Source organism: Hyalella azteca, unplaced genomic scaffold, assembly GCF_000764305.2.
Source record: "Hyalella azteca isolate HAZT.00-mixed unplaced genomic scaffold, Hazt_2.0.2 contig1803, whole genome shotgun sequence".
In the NCBI taxonomy this organism is placed as follows: domain Eukaryota; kingdom Metazoa; phylum Arthropoda; class Malacostraca; order Amphipoda; family Hyalellidae; genus Hyalella; species Hyalella azteca.
The window spans coordinates 134,212-153,235 of NW_025932102.1; the positions used below are offsets into that span (position 1 = coordinate 134,212).

Genomic DNA, 19,024 nt, shown 5'->3' on the forward strand with positions numbered 1-19,024 from the left:
ATTTCTAGCTTATTGTAACATGTTTATAGCTTATTGTAACATGTCTGTAGCTTATTGTAACCTCTTTGTAGCTTGTGTAACATGTTTATAGCTCATTGTAACATGTTTATAACTTATTGTTACATGTTAGTAGCTTATTGTAAAATATTGTAGCTCATTGTAATATTTTTATAGCTCATTGTAACATGTTTGTAGCTTATTGTAACATATTTGTAGCTTATTGTAACATGCTTGTAGCTTATTGTAACATGTTTGTAGCTTGATGTGACATGTTTATAGCTCATTGTAACATGTTTGTAGCTTATTGTAACATTTATAGCTCATTGTAACATGTTTGTAGCTTATTGTAACATATTTGTAGCTTATTGTAACATGCTTGTAGCTTATTGTAACATGTTTGTAGCTTGATGTGACATGTTTATAGCTCATTGTAACATGTTTGTAGCTTATTGTAACATCTTTGTAGCTTATTGTAACATATTTATAGCTAATTGTAACATGTTTATAGCTTATTGTTACACATTAGTAGCTTATTGTAAGATGTTTGTAGCTCATTGTAACATGCTTATTGATCATTGTAACATGTTTGTAGCTTATTGTAACATGTTTATATCTCATTGTAACACGTTTATAGCTCATTGTAACACGTTTGTAGCTTATGGTAACATGTTTGTAGCTCATTGCAACATGTCTTTGGCTGATTGTAACATGTCTGTAACTTAATGTAACATGTTTGTAGCTCATTGCAACATGTCTGTGGCTTATTGTAACATGTATTTAACTTATTGTAACATGTTTGTAGCTTATTGTAGCATGTTTGTAGCTTATTGTAACCTCTTTGTAGCTTATTGTAACATGTTTATAGCTCATTGTAACATGTTTGTAGCTCATTGTAACATGTTTGTAGCTTATTGTAACATGTTTGTAGCTTATTATTGTAACATGTTTGTATCTTATTGTAACATGTTTGTAGCTTATTGTAACATGTTTGTATCTTTTTGTAACATGCTTGTAGCTTATTGTAACATGTTTGTAGCTTATTTTAACATGTTTGTATCTTATTGTAACATGTTTGTAGCTTATTGTAACTGGTTTGTAGCATATTGTAACTGGTTTGTATCTCATTGTAGTATGTTTATAGCTTATTGTAACATGTTTGTAGCATATTGTAACATGTTTGTAGCATATTGTAACATGTTTGTAGCTTATTGTAACATGTTTGTAGCTCATTGTAACATGTTTGTAGCTTATTGTAACATGTTTGTAGCTTATTGTAACATCTTTGTAGCTCATTGTAACATTTTTGTAGCTCATTGTAACTTGTTTGTAACTTATTGTAACATGTTTGTAGCATATTTTGACATGTTTGCAGCTCATTGTAACATGTTTGTAGTTCATTGTAACATTTTTGTTTGTACCTCATTGCAACATCTTTGTAGCTCATTGTAACTTGTTTGTAACTTATTGTAACATGTTTGTAGAATATTTTGACATGTTTGCAGCTCATTGTAACATGTTTGTAGCTCATTGTAACATGTTTGTAGCATATTGTAACATATTTGCAGCTCATTGTAACATGTCTGTAGCTTATTGTATGTGTTTGTAGCATATTGTAACATGTTTGCAGCTCATTGTAACATGTTTGCAGCTCATTGTAACATGTTTGCAGCTCATTGTAACATGTTTGCAGCTCATTGTAACATGTTTGCAGCTCATTGAAACATGTTTGTGGCTCGAAATCCCAACAAGTCATGCTGACCAGACGGCTTCCATCCCAGATTGCTCAAAGAATTAGCAACCGTTCTGGCCGGCCCATTGACAGTATTCTTTAAAAAAAACCTTGAACGAAGGAACTTTGCCGTCCGACTGGATAGAAGCTCAAGTAACACAACTGTTCAAAAAGGGTGTCAAAAGTGGCCCCGGTAACTATCGCCCTGTCATTCTGACAAGTATTTTTTGTAAGGTGATGGAATCTGTTTTGAGGGATAGGATTATCGATCACTTGACTGTTGACATCTCCTATCAGATAGTCAACAGGGTTTATTGCCGGTAGATCCTGCACCACTATCTTATTATCTACGTTGAACGATTGGACTCGCCTGCTGGACGAAAGGGAGCCAGTGGATGCATTGTACCTCGATTTTGCCAAAGCATTTGACAGAGTTCCGCATGAGCGGCTAAAGTGAAGTCTTTGGGAATTGAGGGAAATGTACTCCAATGGATCAGAGATTTTCTAGTAGGTAGACGACAACGTGTCAGTATTAACGGAACCGTGTCAGACTGGGCATCAGTGCGCAGCGGCGTGCCACAAGGAAGCGTTCTTGGGCCTATTTTAGTCGTTGCTTTTATAAACGATTTGCCTGAAGCAGTGTCCTGTGTGTGCTCCATGTATGCCGACGACACAAAAGTTTATAATACGCTGATGGATGCGTCAAATAAAGCGCAATTACAAGATGATCTTGACAGTTTAGTTAACTGAGCTGATACGTGGCAGCTGCGATTTAATGCTGACAAGTGTAAAGTACTTCACCTCGGGAATTACAATGAACAGCAAGATTACAGTATGAGAAGACATGGCTGCAACGAGAGAGCAATGATTGAAAAGTCTAGTAGGGAAAAAGATCTCGGAGTTTATGTCGACAAGGAGCTGAAATTTTCTAAGCATGTTGAAACGCAAGCTAACACATCCAACAAACTTCTTGGACTAATCAGACGCTCATACGAGTTCCTAGATGCAGAAGCGATGAAGCAGTTGTTTGTTGCTGTCGTGCGCCCGAATCTAGAGTTTGGACACGTTGTGTGGTCACCGAGATTTGAAAAGGACATAAATTTAATAGAGAATGTTCAAAGACGTACAACAAGGATAATTCCAGGCTTGAAGGGCAAGTCCTATGAAGAAAGATTGAAGATTATGAAGCTTCCAAGCCTCAGTTATCGACGTCTGCGTGGGGACCTCATTGAAGTATACAAGTATACTCATGGTCTTTACAAGGTCCCCGAAGGATTACTAGAACTTGAAACAAGAACCAACACCAGGGGCCACGGCTATAAGCTAAAAAAACTGCGCTGCAACTTCTCCACGCGACAAAATTTCTTCTCGCTTCGAATCACCGACATGTGGAACAGCCTCCCCGATGACATCGGTGGCGCTCCAAGTATGAACGCGTTCAAGAACAGACTAGATAAAGCTATGGAAAAATATATGTTCAGATTTGAAATGCCTAGCACCTTATCGAACTCGGTGGAAGTCTAGTAGCTACTTCAAACTATCGTCAGTCATGAAAATATCCGGTCAAATGACACGATTTTAGATCTTTTGGGAACAAGGCACGAAAAGGAAAATAATCGGCGACAGGCCACATCAGATCTACGCTTCAGCGCCGAGATCACTATGTTATGTTATATTATGTTGGTATCTTGCATTCTGCTATAGGAGGAAGAGAGTGACAGCTCGTCTCAACCATATCAATTGAAGAATATAACCGAAGTCTAAACGTCACGGACCTCTTCCATTTCATCGGCTTCTGTTGAAAGAAATATTTCGTTTAATGACATAGTTTCCCTTGAAATTATTGCCGCCCCCTACTGTTATACGTGTCCTTTGTTCCTGTTGTTATTGGCAATATTCTTTATTTGTGTGTTGGTTCCCGTCATTAGTGACGTCGATTGTTCCTGCTCTTAGGTACAAGATTAATTTTCAATTCACTTCAAACTGCCTATAGGTTCAAGGCACGAGTTCAAAAAATTATAGTCTTATACTTTCATTTAAATTTCTTATTTATCATCATCTGCATCGTCATTGGGAGGGCCTATGATGTAACCATTTTTATCCAATGCGTTTTAATTTCTCTCAGCATTTTCATCTTCGTTTATACAAGTCAAGTACCAGTCTGGAGCTGTGGCGTTAGAGAGCGGTAGTTATACCGCTGCTGCTGTCGCCGCTGCTCTCGCCCACCTTTGACATTTGCGATGGAAAGAGCGAGCCTCGGGGAGGAGGGAGAGGCTTGGGGATGGCTGGGGGAGATGGAAGGTGCGGTGCCTGACGTTGCAGCGCTCGACGTTGCAGCGCTCAACGCTGTAGCGCTCGACGTTGCAGCGCTCGACGTTGCAGCGCTCGACGCTGTAGCGCTCGACGTTGCAGCGCTCGACGTTGCAGCGCTCGACGTTGTAGCGCTCCATGTTGCAGCGTTCGTCGTTGCAGCGCTCGACGTTGCAGCGCTTGACGTTGCAGCGCTCGACGTTGCAGCGCTCGACATTGCAGCGCTTGACGTTGCAGCGCTCGACGTTGCAGCGCTCGACGTTGCAGCGCTCGACGTAAACTTTCCAACCCTCTCAGAGAGACGCACGTGCGACCGGTCTATAGTAACGTAAGAAGCGCAGGGCGATGACGTCATCCTCGCCGAGCAACCAATAAGTGACGAGCACCTAGTGACGTCATAGGCTTTGGTGCGTAAGTGGCAATGACAAATTTAGCTTCGTTTCGTGTTTCGGCATCAGCTCTCGTAATAGGTACGCACGCATTTAATTATTTTATCTAAAGTTTTTGCTGACCTGTTTTCATAAAATTTGTAGTAAGAATTGCAAATAGAGCTGAAGTGTTTATTTTAATATAACTTAATGCATTAACGAAAAATTTTGCCTATCGCATGCATTGATCCCGAGCTTTCATACTCGTACTGCAGACTGTGCGGCCTCTAGGCGTGACGAACTCACGTTCGCTCTACCTCCATTAAGAAAGTGGAATAGTTCCTATTGTCCATCGAAATATTGACTTACTATCTTACGCATTACACGAGCAGAGAGCATTGGCACCCCTGATGCGTCCTTTAGTCGGATAAACTTTTGTTGATATGACCCACATAAGGTCAAATAGTGTCTCGATATTTGGCTAATCTCTCGCTCATTTCTATGAGTGTCAGTATCATGTATACCAGTAGTTGTTCTCTAGCAATTGACTAAGTTGAACGCATGACATCTGGGTTATCATAACATGCGCGCTCAAACCTGTTGATTCCGGAAATATAATTTACAATTTCAAGTGGCCGACTGTCAAGTTTTAAAAGCTGAAGTATCCCATAAATTGTGTAATTATAAAGCTTAACAATCTCTTTTTACATTGGAGTTGTCTCTACATGTGCCCTTGCTATAGAATACAGCACATTTACACCGGCTGAGCATTCGCTGCGAAAACGTTTTGCAAACTACCACCATCGGGATTCTGGTAGGTAAACACTACTCACTAGTTAGCCTTTACTGAACAGGGTTCGCGAACCCTAGCTGTTCACAATCGTTTCTACCCGTTCCACTATTCGCGTGAGGGATTAATTGTTCTTTAAAAAATGGCACATCAAGATAAAAAAATTGAAAAAAATCTTATGAAAATGACATATCAAGAGTGAATAAAAGAGGACGTTTTTGATGCGATTTATTTGTTATTTAGTTTCCCGTGAAACTTAAAACGTTCAACACGCTTCAAAAAATATGTTTCTCTGTTTTCAAAACCCTTTCGGCAAATTTTTTTAATTGCAGGACAGTCGAAGAAGTTGAATTACGGTACATCACAATTCAAAGAAATGTATCAACGATGTTTTCACAAATCGCGGGAATTATTTTAGATTTAGATGCCAAAATTTGAAGAGGTACGCAAAAACTTCATAAGTATCATTTTGCCACAGCGGTAATAATTTAGCATTAGTTAATTTATAGAATACTTGACACCTTTTCTTCCATCTTCTCAAGTAAGAATCGAAATTCGACAATGAAATGCGGTCGAAATTTGTATATGCCTATCTATGAATGGAACCGATTTAAATGACAAGCGATGGCTATATTAAATGTAAAGTTACGAGAGCTATCGACGCAGAGGTTGCCTACTCGGGTATATATAGGGCGGCAGGCTCGGCGAATGGGGCAGTCTTCAGATAGACGGCAAGTGGTGGGTGTGGTAGCTTAACTACTGTGGTGCTGATTACATGCCGGACGCAAGTGAGGGTATGGTACCCGTACGACTTCCTTACGGACCCAGAATTACGTAATTGAGGATAGAGAGCTCAGCCAGACGCGACTAATAGCATAAATCAATTCCAAATAACCGATGCACTGGTCGTACGAACTTCCGCGCCGGCGATTTTCACCAACACTCTGGAGGTTCAAACTCAAGCGCTTATGATCGCTCATAGTTGCAACGGGGCCCACGACGACAATAAAATTGATACAATGACATTCACAAAGGCTAAAAAGATTCCTTCTCGGTGCTATTCTAAGACTACATTATAAATTCACCGAGCTTCAAAGGCCACGAGACTCGCCTACGGCACTAAATTCTGGACCAGTCAGGATTGTGGCATGTTTTATTCGTCGATGACCTGTTGACTTTCCGGACTGATTAAGCATTTCCATTCTGCAAAAGTTGCATTCCTTTAACATAACGGGTCTTAAAACGATCCATACTGAACCGAGACATACCAGCTAATCCTCAATTTGAATAATGCAATTGTTCACAATTTTCTTCCTCTAATACCCAAAGTGCTACCTCTAATGCCCATCTTGTAATTGGCTGGTAATTTTAAGTGCCTATGGAAGCTAGGCCGCACTCGCTTGAGTGACCGACTCGTAGGCTGGGCGTCAGCAACTTGCGATGGTGCGTGCCATAACGACCTTCAAAACGCTTTCGTTTAGCTACGGGCGTCTTTGTTTGAATTGTATCGATTATGATACGTTATAAGAAAAAGATTTTACCGCAGAATTTTTCTATACATAGCCAAATTTGCCCATTAATGTAACTGACACGTGTTGGCTGCCAAATGATATCAAACTCACTCAAGCGCCCATTAGTGATCAAGCGATTAATTATATCTACATCCCTCAACCGCGCGTTCTTTAATGTTTGATACGCAATAGAATATCTAATACCGTTATGTTACGTCTCGTATCATGTCACTGTTTCTCAACGTTTTCTTATGTACGGGAAACCACTTTTCAATTTCGAAACAATTCTTGTCCCGATTGATAGATTAGGTTCTGGACAGTCTTTTCCCTTCGTCTTGGTATTTTTTTCCCCAGAGAAAAAAATTTTTCTGTTGTCATGGTTCATTTTGAGAAAACAATTATGAGATTCAGAAGTCTATATTCAAGGGATAAAACTATTTCAAGCATTTGAGAACAATGATCAGCTTGTGAAAATGCTCCTCTAGACTCTAGAGTCTAGACGCATTAAAAACACCAAATTCTTTGGGCGTGGGTAAATCAATTGCCTTCTCGTGAGTAGAACAAATATATTTCATTAAGCACGAGTGGTTCGTGTTAACACTAACATAAATTTTGTTCACATTTTGATAACCTGAATCCGGGTTTGCAAAGTACCGTATGTTCGGACGGACACGGTGCCTACGTTGCATTTACCAAACATTGTTTGGAAACATTCGCTCATGTTTAGATCGTGATATTTGAAAAACGCTGAAAGGACCGCTGTTCATTATATCAGAGCATTTGTACGAAGGCTTGATATCTGAACAATCATCAAATCTACTCTGATGTTTCTGGTACTGTGGCGCTAACTCCGCGTTTCTGTTCTTGAAACTACAAAGGAACGTAAGGAAACCTCACCTCAGTTGTGCGCCCAGTGAACTTGGGGGACTACGCGCACTTGCGTTGCTTTTCCCTAACATGCCAACAGAAAGCTATGCTGGCACTCCTTTACTCTTATCACCTCTGAGGTGATTGTTTGCGAATAATGAGCTGCTTAAAGTACATCAGTGCTTCGTAAGTTCTTTGCTTATGCATCTCATTCTCTTATCGGCTAAGCGTTAAAAGACTAGGAGTACATTAGGCCCATGCTTGTGACGACTGCTGGTGCTGCTTAGGAGGCCTTGCTGCCGTCGCGTCACTCTCGTGGCGTGAGTCTGTGAGAGTTTGGTTTTAGTGTGCCTTGTGACGCCATCAGTGGCGGTATGCGTCGCGAGCTCCTAATTACCGTCGTTTTCTTAACAGGCTATAGTCCGGCTTCACGAAGACCATCATCGGCTCTATGTTTACCATATAACATAATATCACGAACATTGATATTAGTCTGGTTATAGCCCTGTCATCCACAATGGCGGTCAATGTGTCCAAGCATTCCAGATGTGACCTAGGAAAGAATGTTCGTTGTAGCCTAGGAATATTTTTGACTTCTCAAGAGCTGCGGTAGTGAAGGCGCGACGTTATTTTTGTTACTAAGAGATTTTGTGACTGCATTTAATACTCGTACGTGATAAACAATTTACGATTAACGATGCTTACTCAGATACCAAACTCATGTATTTGATGACCGTTGTACATGCATCACTCTGATCAGTCTGATGTATTTATTTAGTGATGGCGTCACCGATGAACTAATTATACGTGTATATGAACATAACCTACGTACATTATAGACTAGTGAATGAAATGTGGATAATTCATATAGGTACTCAAGTGAATGAAGTGTTGAATGTGATGAGGGTACCCCTGATACTCAACTAATGAATGTGATGGTAATCCTGATACTAGTATTGTATTCTTCAAATGATGATGCCTTATTGCACTAATCAAGGTTTCAGGTCTTCCATATGAGGTGAAGTCTTTAGTAACAATGTACTTAATAACATTTTACTTGGTACTCCTGCCCCCTCAGGGGGGACTTCTGACGGGTGTCTGTGCTCGTCAGAAGTCCTATGGGATTTCGCGTTCCTAGGGGGATTGTTCCTGAGCGCCCCACCGCTGAGCTCGCGGTGTCTGACTGCAGGTCTCAGTTGTGGGGTTAAGTTATTATGTAGGCAGGATTCTTTACATTTCACTTCTCTGTCTCGTCGGGCGGCCGACGTCCCGTGTAAGCGACCTCTTGTTCGAGTGTCTTAGTTTCTGTTGCTTTTCACCTGTCCCTCCTTGTCACGTCGTCTCTTTGAGATGCTAACGCTGCTTCTTTCGCGCCAGCTTCAGCGGGCTGGACATCTGAGACCTTCCGCCCCTTGTGGGTGATGAATAATTGAGACCTTCCACCTCCATGGTGATGTTCATCTTGACTTTCGGTGCGAGATAGCTAAATAGCTGAAGCGCTAGTAAACATTTGGCCACTAAACTAACTAACTTGGTACTCCTGCACTAGGTGACAATGTAGTCATTGTAGTGGGTCATAATATAGTAAATTACATATTATCTAATAATAATGAACCAGATAATATTAGGTTAGGTAAAACCGTAAAAAGGTATTTCAGCTCTAGGTAATTATATAGCGGGTGATTATGCGATTAATGAGTTAATATGTCCCTCACTCATGTTGCCGAACGTTGCTGACTGAGCCATAATGAATGACAGTATTTTGGTTGCCGCAAAGATGTCAACGTCTAGCGGCTTGATTTTTTTTTCGGGTGCAGAGCAGTTTTCTCTTTGTTGGTACTTGGTAGTTATGCACTCGAAGCTATTCAATAATTTACTGACGTTTATTTAGGATAGTTGATGATTGTGGAAATGATGCAAGTATTTACTTTCAGACGCGTACTTGTCTAGTACCGCACGTTTTGATGGCCTCTGCCAGCTGTAACATGACGATGTTACCTCCGTAACATTTATACGTAACGTAACGATGTTATGTAGATGACATAACGATGTTATCTACGATGTCATCTACAAAACATTCCAATGAAAATATACTATTAAATTCAATAATAGTACTAGGGTTAATTCTGAATAAACTACTCTAAATATACTGCTTAAATAATGTATAATTTATTTTATCTAGTGCAATCAGACTCAAGCTTAATTCAATGCCCAAGTATTAAATTTAGGCTACCTGGAACCTTTAAATATTTGAAAAAAGCTACGTACCGAACATCAAGCTTCAAATTCAAATATTTATTTTTGAAGCTTGGAATATTTAACAAATTATGGAAAAAATCTACGGACATTACAACGAACATTTTAGTATGTCTGCTAAGTTGCAGACACTCCAGGGATGTTGCTCGCATCATTCAAGTGTCGTCCTTTCATGCTATCTACCCGCGCTAACCTCACTGTTTTTCGTTAACAGGCTCGCCTGGATCTATGTACTATACAAAATATGTATAAACTGCCAAATGATCTGACGTTTAAATTAAGGTTAAAAAGACTGTGTTTTTGAAAAATCGACAAATAATCAGGCTGTTAGGAAAAATACGGACGGACGGGAATTCAAACATTCACTTACAAATCTAGTGTTTAAATTAAACAGAGTGAACATGCAGTGTCAAGGAAGCAAACAGACGGTCTTGAAAAAGGTTCACTCCAAAAGTAACAATGTCGGATGACTGCAACGCCTAATTATAAGGCAGGTTTCCACTTCGCTTGTTTCCGACTCAACTATTTCATTTGTTTCGTTATTCTGCCCGGCGGGAACACTTGTGGTGCCTTCAGCCGGCCAATCAGACGAGGGCTTGTGTGTGACGTCAAGCAGCAGCCAATAGCGTGGCCAGGTTTGCATGACGCCCTTGTAACTGACCAATAGCAGCAGCGCTTTTTAATAGCACTCACTTTATCATTCAGGACAACGTGGACCATGTTTGTGTTATTTGATTGTGTTGATGAAATGTTTGTGTTGGTTGACGTGCGTGTTGATGAGTTGGGCTGTGTTTGTGTTAGTTGACGTGCGTGTTGATGAGTGGGGCTGTGTTTGTGTTGGATAACATGCGTTGGATTAACTCCTACAATTATGGCTACAACATGGAAGTTGTACAAGCTACTGGAGGGACTTGATAAAGTGCCCAGGCCTTTTATAAAATTGTGCTTCCGCGCAGGTTGGGGAGCGGTCTTGCTCACGTCTTGTTTTTGATGCTGACTGTGTTTTGCATTCTAGCAAACTAGCAAATAGTGAGTCTAAATTGCAGATTCTAATTTTATTTTGTCTAATTTTATACCATAATTATAATAAAACGCTCGACTCACTTGGCTGGAGCTATGAAATGGCCGGATTTAGAGGAAACCAGTGCACATAAGTAGCTGCAATTGTTATCTTATATTCTGTTATCAACGATAATTTACGCTTATTAAGGGCGCTACTTGCTTGACCTTGAATTTTCTCTTGAGCAAACACGCGATCACTTGGTCAAAGAATGCCATGGAAATTCGCCATTTGTTTCGAGCTAGGACTTTTTTCATTTGAATTAATTAAAATAATAAATATTTTGCTTTAATAAGCTAATATACCTTAAAGATAACTCTAAAATTATGCGACCGGTTGCTGTTTTATCCTTTAAACTTAGAGTGATGACTTGAAATGTATTTTAGATCCCTAAAGAATTCATATTTTTTTCGTTGTCTTTTGAAGTGTCATGTTTCGCCCCCAGGGCTGGCCGCTCTGAGGGCGTCTCCCGGTATGACGTGAGGCGCGGCGTGGTCTGATAGACCTCCTACATCTCCTACATCTCCTACACCTCCTACATCTCCTACATCTCCTACATCTCCTACATCCATACCTCCTGTCTCCACAATGCTCATCAAGGAGTATCGTATTCCTCTACCTCTCACGGTAGAGGAATATCGGATCGCTCAGCTCTACATGATCGCTGTTAGTATGCCTCTTTTATAACATTATTGGCAATTTTTGCAGCACTTACTTAAATACATATAGTAAAGTGACCTTTCCTGATACAAACTGTGCAGTAATATCTACAGTAATATCAAGTTGTAGCCATATCTTGTTCTTATATCTATGATCTATGTGATATCTATATTTATTCTTGAAAACTCGTGATCACATGAACTTGCATCAGCGCAACCACGTCGTGCTTTAGTCAAAGCTTGATTTACATATCAACTTAATTACAATTAGATAGCAATGTGTTTATTTTACTTAAATATTTTCTCGTTTTTTAGCGCATTTTCTGATTTATGGAAAAAAATGCACTATTGTGCTCGCCATGTCCGTCTGTCTGTCCGTGACTTCACGTTTTAGTCGACGAGAAAATGCGCTCTGTCACTCACTGCAGTGAGTACTACTGAGTTATATTTTTAAAATATATTTTCTCTCTGATTTGACTTCATTTAATATTGTATGTACGGTACCAGTAATTTTCTTTTATACCGAATTGAACAATAGAGGTTAAAATCCTTGCTCGTACAAATACGTTTTTAAACCGCCGCTGAATGTCGTCAATCAAAGCGTTGCATCGCCCTATACATTGTGTATGTGAATATCTTATCTGTGGCTGTCATATTTAATCATATTCTGGACACGTGCAGAATACACATGTCTGTATGGTATGTTGTCATCAAGTCAACGTATCTACATATCAGGTCAAAACAAGAAGAAAACTTTGTTGTCCCTCCCTCTATAGAAGGCAGCATGGCATGACAGTCGGTTGTAAGGTTTCTTTTTGTTGTCGTTCTGCATGCAACGGACGCCAACCTAATCATGAAAATGTATATTCTAGAGTCAGATCAAATAATCCAGAGAATAAAGAACTAAATTCTTTATTGTTCAATAAATTTAGCGTGGTAGCTACAGCCTTACCGTAAGCCCTTTTTACCATACGGCAGCCAAATGAAATTTTTCTTCGCACACGTTTCGTACGGGGCAATCATTGCTGATTTTTGTGGAGAGGAATAAAATACTTTGCTTAATAAGAGGGCAATAAAGGGCTCATACCCTCGTGGGGTTCGGATGAGGACCCAACAACTGACAGCCATGCTTGTGTCGTATAAAATTTGTCTTCGCACACGTTTCGTACGAGGCAATCATTGCTGATTTTTGTGGAGGGTAATAAAATACTTTGCTTAATTAGAGGGCAATAAAGGGCTCATACCCTCGTGGGTTGCGGATGAGGACTCAAGAACTGACAGCCATGCTTGTGTCGTGCAGAAGAAGTCGCGGATGGAGAGCCACAGCGAGGAGAGCGGCGTGCAGATCTTGGTGAACGAGCCCTACACTGACGGCCCTGGGCCTTCAGGCGCCGGCCAGTACACGAGGAAGGTTTACTACGTCGCCTCCCACCTGCCTGGTGAGGGAGGGACTGTCGTGTGAGGGATTGTTGTGTGAGGGACGGTTGTGTGAGGGACAGTTGTGTGAGGGATAGTTGTGTGAGGGAGAGTTGTGTGAGGGACAGTTGTGTGAGGAAGAGTTGTGTGAGGGAGAGTTGTGTGAGGGACAGTTGTGTGAAGGACTGTCGTGTGAGGGACAGTCGTGAGACAGTCGTGTGAGGGACAGTCGTGTGAGGGACAGTCGTGTGAGGGACAGTACAGGCTGGCTGAAGGCGCTGATCCCGAAGTCGGCGCTGACGGTGGAGGAGGAGGCCTGGAACGCCTACCCCTACACCAAGACGCGCTACACCTGCTCCATGGTGGACAAGTTCAGCCTCGAGGTCGAGACCGTCTACCACGATGACGGCGGACATCAGGACAACGTCTTCAACCTCACTCCTGCTGAGCGCAAGCTCTGCGAGTGTGGTCAGTGACGTGGGGTTTAGTTCTGAGTGGGGTGTGTGTGGGGTGTAGGGCTGAGTGGTGTATAGGCTGAGTGACGTGTGTGGGGTGAGTGACGTGTGTGTGGTGAGTGACGTGTGTGTGGTGAGTGACGTGTGTGTGGTGAGTGACGTGTGTGTGGTGAGTGACGTGTGTAGGTTGAGTGAGTGTGTGGGGTGAGTGATGTGTGGGTGAGTGTGTGGGGTGAGTGATGTGTGGGTGAGTGTGTGGGGTGTAAGCTGAGTGGTGTGCGTGTAGTGAGTGGTGTGCATGTGTGGGATGATTGGAATGAGTGTGGTGCGTGTGGTGAGTGACGTGTGTGGGGGGATTTAACAACTTCTGTCACTTATTCGAACCTCAAACAGTTCGAGTGTGGTAAGTGGCGTGTGTGTGATGAGCTGGGGTGGTGTCAGTGTGTGGTGACTCGCCACACTGAAGCCATCATCTCATCTCGGTGCTGCATTTTGTTCCTCTGTACAATCTCGTGAATTCTTTAATAAAGAAATAATAATCTCTGATGGCAACCGCTGTACTGGCATATTTTGTAAAAGTTCGCGTTCGACCAGGCCAGGTTTCAGCGGTTGTGAGTTCTCTTTCTTGATAAATACTGCTTTGCCTGCTTGTTTACGTCCTAAACTAATGAACTCTTAGAATATGATGAAGTCAGCAAGTTTCCTGACTTATGTTTCTTTTTGCTGATTTGATTGAAGACAAGAGAATTTGTTTTATTGATGATTTTCTTTTTTTTTTAATATTTTGAATAGTATTTTTCGTATTTGCCATCGTGAACGAAAAATACTGTTCGATATGTTGAGAAAATTTTCAATAACGCAAATTCTCTGGTCTTCAAAGAAACCTGTTTAAAGAAACAAATTCTGCCATCCTATACTAATATTTGAATTATTTTTGGACCCAATCCACTGAAGAAGTAAAACTCATCGAGCTGCAGAGTTGCATATCATCCCAAGTTCAGAGTAAATCTAATCATTTCTTAAGACGCTCAATGAAATAACTATGACTGTAGAGTTATTTGTTCTTCAAATTATATACGGAGTGTGTAGCGTTACAATGTAGCATTCATGTATTATATTATAGCACATTCATGTACTATGCTGGAGTTACTAATGTCACTGCTGGCCCGGCAGACCTGATCGACGTGGTGCGGGACCAGACCCACGGCGCGGACTACAACGAGGCCGAGGACCCCACCCTGTACCGGTCCAGCAAGACCGGCCGTGGTCCTCTACAGGAGGACTGGATCCAGACATACTGGGCCGCGTGCCAGGTGATGGTCGTGCCGTGAACATTACCGTGTGTCATGCTGTAACACGTGCATTACCGTGTGTCATGCTGTAACACGTGCATTACCGTGTGTCATGCTGTAACACGNGGGGGGGGGGGGGGGGGGGGGGGGGGGGGGGGGGGGGGGGGGGGGGGGGGGGGGGGGGGGGGGGGGGGGGGGGGGGGGGGGGGGGGGGGGGGGGGGGGGGGGGGGGGGGGGGGGGGGGGGGGGGGGGGGGGGGGGGGGGGGGGGGGGGGGGGGGGGGGGGGGGGGGGGGGGGGGGGGGGGGGGGGGGGGGGGGGGGGGGGGGGGGGGGGGGGGGGGGGGGGGGGGGGGGGGGGGGGGGGGGGGGGGGGGGGGGGGGGGGGGGGGGGGGGGGGGGGGGGGGGGGGGGGGGGGGGGGGGGGGGGGGGGGGGGGGGGGGGGGGGGGGGGGGGGGGGGGGGGGGGGGGGGGGGGGGGGGGGGGGGGGGGGGGGGGGGGGGGGGGGGGGGGGGGGGGGGGGGGGGGGGGGGGGGGGGGGGGGGGGGGGGGGGGGGGGGGGGGGGGGGGGGGGGGGGGGGGGGGGGGGGGGGGGGGGGGGGGGGGGGGGGGGGGGGGGGGGGGGGGGGGGGGGGGGGGGGGGGGGGGGGGGGGGGGGGGGGGGGGGGGGGGGGGGGGGGGGGGGGGGGGGGGGGGGGGGGGGGGGGGGGGGGGGGGGGGGGGGGGGGGGGGGGGGGGGGGGGGGGGGGGGGGGGGGGGGGGGGGGGGGGGGGGGGGGGGGGGGGGGGGGGGGGGGGGGGGGGGGGGGGGGGGGGGGGGGGGGGGGGGGGGGGGGGGGGGGGGGGGGGGGGGGGGGGGGGGGGGAGGTGGAGTGTTTTATGTGTGGTGGATGTGAAGGAAGCTGTGGTGCATCCGGCGGGGGATATACTTAGGAGTATGACGAGCAAATATAGATTCTCTATGGTATTATATATAACATAGATGCTGTGTGGAATAATCATATTTTTCATTCCAACTGTGCCTAGTTTTAGCCATTCATGAGGTGTGCTTGTGAACGACAAGAAATTATCGCTCCAAAATTTACTTGGTATATTAACTTATTAAAGTTTTGTAGGATTTATATGCGATATTTTTTAAATTATTTCTTCGTCGTTGTATTAACAAAAAATGTCCGAGACCGCACGTGTTGAGGAGGCCGGTGTGTCGTGACTGTACTGTGTGCTGTGCCGTGTGTCGTGCTATGTTCCGTGTATCTTGTGAATCACCTCCACACCCCGTGTGTCGTGTCATGTATCTTGTTATGTATCAAGTCGTGTCGGGTGCCTTGTCGTGTATTACCAATTGACGCCATGTGTCGTGCTGTATGTTGTGTCGAGTGTATCACCTGACCCATGTACCGTGCCGTGTGCCGTGCTGTGTACTGAATATCGTGTCGTGTATCACCCTCCTGACGCCGTGTATCTTACAGGGTCGGGCGACGCCCCTAGAGGACGGGCGGGCCATCATGTGCGCCTACAAGCTCTGCAAGGTCGAGTTCCGCTACTGGGGCATGCAGAGCAAGATAGAGAAGTTCATCCACGACGTCGGTACGTCACTAGATGCGACGTCGGTACGTCACTAGACACCGCGTCGGTACGTCATATTGTGTAGGAACGACGTCGGTACGTCACTAGACGCGATGTCGGTACGTCATATTTTGTAGGAACGACGTCGGTACGTCACTAGACACGACGTCGGTACGTCACCCGACACGACGTCGGTACGTCACCCGACACGACGTCGGTACGTCACCAGACACGACGTCGGTACGTCACCAGACACGACGTCGGTACGTCATATTTTGTAGGAACGACGTCGGTACGTCACTAGACACGACGTCGGTACGTCACTAGACACGACGTCGGTACGTCTTATTGTGTAGCCACGACGTCGGTACGTCACTAGACACGACGTCGGTACGTCACTAGACACGACGTCGGTACGTCACTAAACACGACGTCGGTACGTCTTATTGTGTAGCCACGACGTCGGTACGTCATATTGTGTAGCCACGACGTCGGCACGTCATGTACACTGTGCATGGCTTATAATACATATCACACATAAGGCCATTTAGTTGTATACGCACTTGCATCTCTTGCTTTGAACGCCTATTGAGTTTTGATTCAAATCAATTATTGAACTGAACATATTTAGCGCCGAAATTCTGTCCTCCATCCGCCAACCTGTTATTCATATTCACAATACTACGGTGGATACACCATAAATGAAGAAAGATATTAGATTCTGTCATCTATTTTTGATCAGTTACTATATTGCATTTACTCATTTATTTGCCCCTCATTCAAATTTGCTTCCCAATTGAAATTTTTTGCAATTTTGATAGCCATGAAGAACGTATTATTTTGAAAGTAGTAAAAAAATATCTAGATAGAAAAATATGGTGAATTAATTTTGCGTTTTCTTTGCTTTAACATTTCTTGGACAACTTGCGATCTAAGCAGACTAATGATATAAGAACTGAAAATATCTCGTAAATAAAAGAAATATCATGTAAACAAATGAAATATAATGTAAAAATAGAAATATCACGTAAACAAATGAAATATCATCTAAATGAAAGAATTATCATGTAAATAAAAGAAATATCATGTTAATGAATGAAATATCATGTTTATAAAAGAACTAACATGTTTATAAAATAACTATCATGTTAATAAATGTAATATTATATAAAACCAGCGCTGCGGAAGACGATGCTGAAGGCGCACCAGCAGGCGTGGGCGTGGCAGGACGAGTGGTGGGGCCTGACCATCGCTGACGTGCGGGCCATCGAGGAGGAGACCATGGCGCTCCTGCAGCAGAAGTACGCTTCGTCAGAACACGACGACGATGAAGAGGACGATGTGGTTGCCAACACCAACGACAGAGATAATAATAGTTCTAAACCTGCCGTCGAAGTTGACAGAAATGCAGACGGAGTCACAAATTATGACAGAAGTAGCGACACTGACAGACGGAACAATATTGTGAACGGGGGGAACGTTCATCACGCTGTAGGGGCTCCGCGCATGCGCATGGAAAGTGAACAGAGTGACAGGAGTGGGGTGAGTGTGCGCGTGGAGGAGAGTGGGGACTTGAGAGTGGGTGGATCAAGCCCATACTCCGTCCCCGAGTGGGCTGGCAGCTGCGACAGTCTCCAGCCAGACCACTTGAGCGGCAGGAGGCTATCCTGGACTCGCAGCGCATCTAAGAACACACTCAGTTCTCAGTCACAAGGTGGGGGCACTCAGTTCTCAGTCACAAGGTGGGGGCACTCAGTTCTCAGTCACAAGGTGGGGGCACTCAGTTCTCAGTCACAAGGTGGGGGCACTCAGTCACAAGGTGCGTGCACTCAGTTCTCAGTCACAAGGTGCGTGCACTCAGTTCTCAGTCACAAGGTGCGTGATCATTATACGAAAATATATGCCAAATATATGAAAAATATTAATGATTAGCCTTTTCATAATCACTGATAAATATTTCTCACGACTCTACGTATATTTTAATGAAGACATAACTTTGGGCTAGAAATTTTGACTGAAAGTTAATGTACATATTTTCTTGTTGTATTTATGATGAGTAATGACGATGATAAGACTTGTCAACAGAGAAAATGGTTCTGAGATAATTTTTTGTGAGTGGGAAGGCATTTTTGTTACTGATTTCGAAACTTTCGTTGTTTTTATAGTACGCTTAGTTTAGAAATATTCGCATTATTTAGTAAAATATACCAAAATATTCGCATTATTTAGTAAAATATACCAAAATATTCGCATTATTCAGTAAAATATATATGATAATTGTATGTGTCTAAATAATTAATGTATGACACGCGTTGCAGTGAGCTGGCGCATGGAGAGCATCAGGCGCGACTCCTGCTCAGACTCTGGGGGCGACGACGAGTTCTTTGACTGTCCTGGTGGGTGACGTGGTCCTGTGGGTGACGTGGTCCTGTGGGTGACGTGGTCCTGTGGGTGACGTGGTCCTGTGGGTGACGTGGTCCTGGTGGTGACGTGGTCCTGTGGGTGACGTCTGTCTCTTATACACATCTAGATGTGTATAAGAGACAGGGTAAGTGGCGTGTGTGTGATGAGCTGGGGTGGTGTCAGTGTGTGGTGACTCGCCACACTGAAGCCATCATCTCATCTCGGTGCTGCATTTTGTTCCTCTGTACAATCTCGTGAATTCTTTAATAAAGAAATAATAATCTCTGATGGCAACCGCTGTACTGGCATATTTTGTAAAAGTTCGCGTTCGACCAGGCCAGGTT

At 44.1% G+C, this 19,024-nt stretch overlaps 1 protein-coding gene across 1 annotated transcript in view; it reads left to right on the forward strand.

The window, feature by feature from the left end:
* Nucleotides 1-19,024, forward strand: part of LOC108681998 (protein retinal degeneration B) — a gene marked incomplete in the record, with an annotated part of 51,421 nt that overhangs the window by 2,635 nt on the left and 29,762 nt on the right. Inside the window, 7 exon segments of the mRNA XM_018171085.2 lie at nucleotides 11,337-11,557; nucleotides 12,851-12,989; nucleotides 13,231-13,434; nucleotides 14,595-14,734; nucleotides 16,181-16,298; nucleotides 17,455-17,991; nucleotides 18,596-18,673. Coding sequence (XP_018026574.1) covers nucleotides 11,480-11,557; nucleotides 12,851-12,989; nucleotides 13,231-13,434; nucleotides 14,595-14,734; nucleotides 16,181-16,298; nucleotides 17,455-17,991; nucleotides 18,596-18,673 — 1,294 coding nt within the window.